Source organism: Propithecus coquereli, unplaced genomic scaffold (assembly GCF_000956105.1).
Source record: "Propithecus coquereli isolate 6110/MARCELLA unplaced genomic scaffold, Pcoq_1.0 Scaffold104, whole genome shotgun sequence".
Lineage (NCBI taxonomy): Eukaryota > Metazoa > Chordata > Mammalia > Primates > Indriidae > Propithecus > Propithecus coquereli.
In genome coordinates, this window is record NW_012134303.1 from 7,456,099 (window position 1) to 7,462,788 (window position 6,690).

General features: G+C 39.2%; 1 protein-coding gene across 4 annotated transcripts in view; it reads right to left on the reverse strand.

The window, feature by feature from the left end:
- CHRDL1 (chordin-like 1) overlaps positions 1-6,690 on the reverse strand; it is a 114,276-nt gene that overhangs the window by 84,459 nt on the left and 23,127 nt on the right. For all 4 annotated transcript variants that reach the window (XM_012644837.1, XM_012644861.1, XM_012644853.1 and 1 more), the window contains exons 2-3: positions 3,617-3,729; positions 873-966 (exon numbers count right to left, since the gene is read on the reverse strand). In XM_012644837.1, coding sequence (XP_012500291.1) covers positions 873-966; positions 3,617-3,729 — 207 coding nt within the window. The remainder of the gene's footprint in view (positions 1-872; positions 967-3,616; positions 3,730-6,690) is intronic.

Consider the following 6,690-nt stretch of genomic DNA (forward strand, 5'->3'; position numbering starts at 1 on the left):
AAAAAAAAAAATAATAAAAAAAATAAAGTCCACCCAGGAACCCAGCTGAAGAATTTCCATCTTAAAGGGAAACAGAATTAACTTACAGAATGACAAGGATTCTACTTTGCAGATCCCAAGACTGTCAAGTAGCTTTTCCTAGGACTGCTGTTTGACCCACAGGCATTCTGTGAACCACTCCGTGCTTACATGCTTTTGGTGTGGGAACCAGGCCCCAGTCAGACATGAACAAAGTGTCATTGAGGCAGCCCCTGCCTCAGACAAACACCCTAGCTGCTAATCGTGAAAGTAGACGTCCTAACAGCCTTGTGAAAAAGTCTCTGCCTGACTCCCCCTTAGAGTTGCTCTTAACAATGTGTACATAATAAATGTGCAGTCTGGAGGAGGTGACTATTGAGCAGGCAGGCAGCTTTATACTGTCATAAACCTCACTGGTTCAGTTCCTTTGATTTATGAATAGCCCCTCATAATTTAGATGCTATGCTTGGATGCAGTTCCAGCACTAATTGCATAGGACACGTGCCGCCATGCTACAACTCCCCTGGTGCCTGCTGCCCATGGCAGGAAGAAGCTGTTTATGGCAGAAAATCTCTGGGCCAGAATTTCCATCCCCCAATTGACACCCACCTTCAAATGATTAAAAGCCCAATGAAATCTGTTACTGGGTAGCCAATAACTTATTAGAGCCTAGAATGTGCCCTGCTTGGGCTATAAAAAGTATTTACGGCCCAGTATGGGCTGACTAAAAGTGTCCTATTGTTATCTCTGTCTGGACGTGTTTCCCTTCTGGGAAATTAGGGAGATGGGTTGGGTTAGGTATAGAGGGAGGAAGGAGAACCAGAGCTGGGAAAGAAAGAGGCAAATTGGTTTACCTGGGCAGCGAGGGCAGCACAGATGAGGAATATGCACAGGAGAGAGACAATGAAGGTTTGGACATCTGACTCGGCTGCAAAGCACATTCCCATTCTAAAAGAGAGAAGGCAGCAAGAAAAAATAATGTCTTTCAAAAGTTGCTGGGATCATGCCAGTTTGGGAAACAGTCAGGCAGGGACCCACCCAGACAGTGAATAACGCATTCCCAAGAAGCTGAATGCAATCAACAATTTCTTTCCTTTTCTCATCACTAGCACCTCTGCTGCGTTGGTTGATAGCTTATTGGAATATTTTTCTAAGGCTGGGATCACTACTGCTCCAGTTCTCAAAGTTTCCCATTAATTGTGGGAGGCTTCCTCTGGTCTGGCTCTGTGGCATTTCTATCATTCCCCAGCTCTAACTGCATGTCTTTTCCAAGAGCCTACTCTGATTTCATAATCACCTGCCCAATGCCATGGAAGGGAAGAGATAATGGGCCATGGGTCCCCTGAGCTGCTATCCAGCTCAGGGCAAAGAGGCATCTCTAGCACATGGATTCTGGATTCCACATAACTCTGCCTTGGCACAGACTGAGTGACTCTTCTCCTCCTTTCCTTTTTCAGCCAAAATTCTTCTGACAACAGGCTAGAGTTTGGAATTGAGCTGATTAGGTAGTATGCCTGGGTGGGGCAGCTGAGTCCCTGCCTGATTTACAATTACAAGATCCCTAGCTCTGACAGCTCACAACAATTGCTAGAACAAAGGAAGACTCTGGAAATCAATTTTACATTTACATTTTCCATCCATAATTCATTTGAAGCAAAAACTGCTTGTATCTGTCAGGCTGTTGTGGGGAAAGAGGGCAGTGAAGAGAATGGAGAAAAAGAAGATGTCTAGTGCTTGAGCTGTTGGCATTGGGATCACATTAACATTTCCACTGCCCTGCAGACATCAAAGCCTCACCCCCCAAATGGTTAGCTGTCTGTCTCCAATGTGTTGGGTCAGGAATCTGACAAAATCAGGCCACACCAGGCAGTTAATCAGTCCCCAAATGCTCTATTTAATACATGTCCTAGTCATTTAAAGAAGCAGGCTTCTTTTATCTATCCAGAATCACCTTATCACAACCTTTTCCCTTTCTCATGTACTTTCTACAATAACTTTTTGGAGTGTTACATCTGGAAACACCACAGAGGCCCCTTATGTATCATACTTTTCAGAGCCAGGTGGTATCACCTGGAAGTGAGATCACTGAAGCACATCAGAAACCACAACTCCCAGCCGCAGTCTAAACTGAATTCTCCTTAATGCTATATACTGAATTCTGTTCTAGAGTTAATAGATTAATAATCATGATAATGGTAACCACAATGACAAGGACAATGATGATGACAGTAACAGGAGTTAATATTTCTTGATTGTTTGCATGACCAAGCACTGTTTTAAGTGATTTAAATGGATTTATAAATTTAATCTTTACCACAACCCTATGAAATAGGTAATGTTATTATCCCATTTTAAGGAAGAGGAAGCTGAAGGAATCTCAGAGGTTAGGGTAACTTGTCCAATGTACATGCTCATAGGTGGCAGAGCCAGGGCTGGAAACTTGGTCTGTTTTTATTCTAGAATCCAATAGCCTCTCAGTGCTGCCTTATGTAGCCTGAAGGTTAGGTTTCCAGATGCTCAAAATTCTGAAAGTCCAAAATTCTGTCCAAATGGTGAAAGTATCAGGCCTGCAAGTGGCTACTCCTATTCTAGCTAGGCATGAGGGAGGAGTTGCATTTCCTTACATAAGATCTCAAGTAAGAGGCTGGTCTTGAAAATTCTTTGTATATGTTCAGAATTCTCAATTCTCAAGCCCTTGTACAAGGTCTTCCTTCCCAACTGGCCTAGTACAGTGTTTCTCCACCAGGGGTGATTCTGCTCCCTAGGCAACTGGGCCACGTCTGGAGACATTTTTGGTTGTCACAACTAGAATTGGTACTACTGTCTAGTGGGTAGAGGCCAGGGATGCTGCTAAATATTCTACAATGCACAGGTCAGCTTCCTACCACAAGAAATTATCTGCCCCCAAATGTCAATAGTGCAGAGGTTGAGAAACCGTGGCCTATATTATTATGGTAGAGGGTTGTTCAGAAAGAGGGACCACACACCCAGAAGTAGTCCTGGGTCAAGGCTATGAAAAGAAGATGGAACTACCTGCCTTAGTTATTGCAAAGACAGTATTTAAGTTGTCCACTAGCTTCTTTGGGTTACTGGACAGGAGCCAAAGCCATGCCAAAAGAACTCTAATCCTTACCAAGTAGAGGCTAATGTTTCACAAACTCAGTCTTAATTACAGTTACTGGCTGAGACAACATAAAATCTACTCTCCCAATGAACCAGTTTATAATCTGACCTAATCTCTATAAGGTCAGCCTTGAAAATAGTTTTCAAACACTATTTTGTCTTATAATCCAAGCATTATATTGAGCTTTTCCCCCCACTCCCATTATCAAGCTCTTCTGCCTTCTCCCACCATGTCCTTTATCATTAGGCTAAGAGACCATAAGTATCTGTCCATAGCAAATACTCAAAGAGCCCATAAAAATCAAGCCCCAAACAACAGAGGATAAAAGACAGGAGATGTTTATTTTTCCTTGCAATCTGCTTCTTAATTTATTTTAGGCTTTTATCACCTGTGCTCCTTGGCCATCGGGGTACTAAAAGCCCCTCTTCATGCTGAGGAACAAACTGGGGGATCACATGCCATGAGGGATTGTACCTCTGAGCAGATGCAGTTCACGCAGTAAACCAACCCATAAGGTTCCAGGTAAGGATGCCATCTCTCACCCACTCTGTACTTCTTGTCTTGAAACACACAATAGGTCTCTGAATCTGTAGGGAAGGAGATGGAAAATACACCTGTTATAAAACATGGACCAAGTCACAAAATTCAAAGGCAATCACAGGTTCCATCCATTTTAGTACTTATCAAGGGAAGAGGTATAGCGAGCATTTACAGAGCTCCTACTATGGGCTCAGTGTTTTACATACTTTGCTCACTGAATCCTCACAATGACTCATAAGGTAGGTACAACTATTAGTCTCATTTTATAGATGAGGAAAATCAAGGGTCACATAACCAGTAAGAAACTGATATGGGACTCAAACCCACGTTTGTCTGACAGGGAAGCTCAAATCTTAACTACTGCTCTGTTACAATGGTAAGATAAAGGAGCATATCATGTGCCTTTTTTCCCCCAAAGGGTGTGTTCCCTTTCTTTGGAAATGCAAGCTATTGTCTGAAATGTGGATATATCAGAACATTCTCAGAACTGTTTGGTGGTGATTTAGAAGCAACAGACTGTGCCCATTGTGTTAGGTCTCTACAAATGGCTTTGCCTACATGTGCTAATGTCATGAAATTATTAAACAAATATTTGAGCACTGACTATCAGGCACTACACTAAGTGCTGGAGATAAAACAATGAGCAGAAATTTTTACATCTAGTCCCTTCCTATTCAATTTATAGAATTCCTCTTGCATGAACACCTCCTAATTAACTCAAACCATTCACTGCCCTTTAATGGAACAGAAATTTTGGGCTATCTTATACCATAGTTCACTTGAGTACATACCATGTTATCTGTCTTACTTTACATGTCTTATTTCTCCATCAGCATCCTCAAAAGTAGGCAACATCTATTCTGTACTCTCTATCCATCACATGGCCTAATACACTGTGGCCAATAAATATAATCAATTGACAAATGACTGGTAAATTGAATTTCCAAATCAAGTGTTTTATCTTCTAATCCCATCCTCTTCTATGTCCTGCTTGTCATCATACCAGGTCAAAATAAACCAATACTCCTCCTGTAACAAACACATCAACTTTCCTCACTCCAGCACACATTTCCCTGATGATCAAAACTGAAAGAATAAAGAAAAGACTGAGAGAAGATACTTCTAACATATAATAAACAAAATATTAGCATTGGAACCTTTTAAATCATTCAAATCCATAAGTAAAGGACCAATCAATACAAAAGAAAAAATAATCTAAGGCCAGGAAAAGGGAATTCAGAGAAGAAATGGAAACAGAGAATAAACATGAAAAGATGTTTAACCTTACTAGCAATCAGAGATTCAAATTAAAACTATACTGAGATAAACGCCTCATGTCACTTATTGCTTTAGAGACCCTCCATGAATCTTTCCACCTACCTACAAGGTGAATTCCAATTTAGTTTTCAAATCTTATTTCCAACTTCTTCAGAACAGTGAAAACTGGGTGATGGAAAATCTGGGTTTGAGTTTTAACTAGCTCTATCTGTGGACATTGAGAGTTACTTAAACTCTGTCAATCTCAGTTTTCAACATCTGTGAAATATGGATTATGTTTCTTGAGCATATGTTAGAAGATTAAATGAAGCACTTTGTAAATTATAAAGTGCTATAAAACAGAGTGTTATTTTATATTTGTTGACATTTTGTAATTAGAAAGGTAATGCATGCTCACTGGAAAATATACACAAACACACAAAAAGAACAGCAATAAAAACATAAAACTATACAGAAGAAAGAAATCCTACACATAATCCCAGCACAAGATTACCACTTTTAACAAGTTTGTAACATATAAATAGCCTGTGGGTTAAAGAAGAAATCAAAAGGGAAATTAGAAAGTATTTTGTACTAAATGAAAATGAAAACACAGCACATTATCATGGGATTCAACTATAGAAGTATTTAGAAGGAAATATATATTATTAAATACCTACATTATAAAAGGAAAAAAGTCTTAAATCAACACCATAAGAAACTAGAAAAAGTAGAGCAAAAGAAAGCAGGAGAGAATAATGAGAAAAAATCAATGAAATTGAAGACAGAAAATAAATAGAAAAAAACCAGTGAGATCAAAACTGGTTCTTTAGGAAGATAAATAAAATTGATAAACCCCTAGCAAGACCAACAAAAAAAAGAGAGAAGATGCAAATTACCAATATTAGGGACAAAAAAGGGGGATTTCATTACAGTGCCTACAGGAAATATTATGAATAACTTTATGCCAGTTAGTTTAACAACTTAGATGAAATGGATTAATACTTTGGAAGGCACAGATTACCAAGTTCACTCAAGAAAAGACAGATAACCTGAATAGTCCTGTATCTTTTAAAGAATTTGAATTTGTAGCTGAAAACTTTCTCACAAAGGAAATTCCAGGGCCAGATGGCTTCACTGGTGAATTCTATCAAACATTCTACCAAACACTTCCAGAAAACTGAAGAGGAGGGAATGCTTCCCAACTGATTCTTTGATGCGAGCGTTATCCTGACACTAAAACCAGATAAAGATATTATAAGAAAAGAAACTACAGACCAACATCACTCATTAACATAGATGTAAAAATTCTCAACAAAATTTTAGCAAATTAAATCCAAAAATCTATAGAAAGGATAATACTTTATGAGCAAGCGGGGCTTATCCTAAAAATTCAAGGCTAGTTCAACATTCATAGTTCAATCAATTTAATTCACCGTATCACCAAACTGGGGAAGAAAAACCATGTAATCATTGCAATAAATGCAGAAAAATCATATGACAAAATTCTACATCCATTCATGACAAGCTCTGAGAAAACTGAAAAGAGGACTTCCTCAACCTGGATAAAGGGCATCAGCTATGGAAAAACCTACAGCTAACATCACTTAATGGCAAAATACTCAACATTTTCCCCCTAAGATCAGGAATTATGCAAGGATGTCTGCTCCCCTGCTCCTGGAGATCTTAGCCAGTGAAATAGGGTAAGAAAAAGAAATAAAAGCCCTATATATTGGGAATAAAACTTTTTA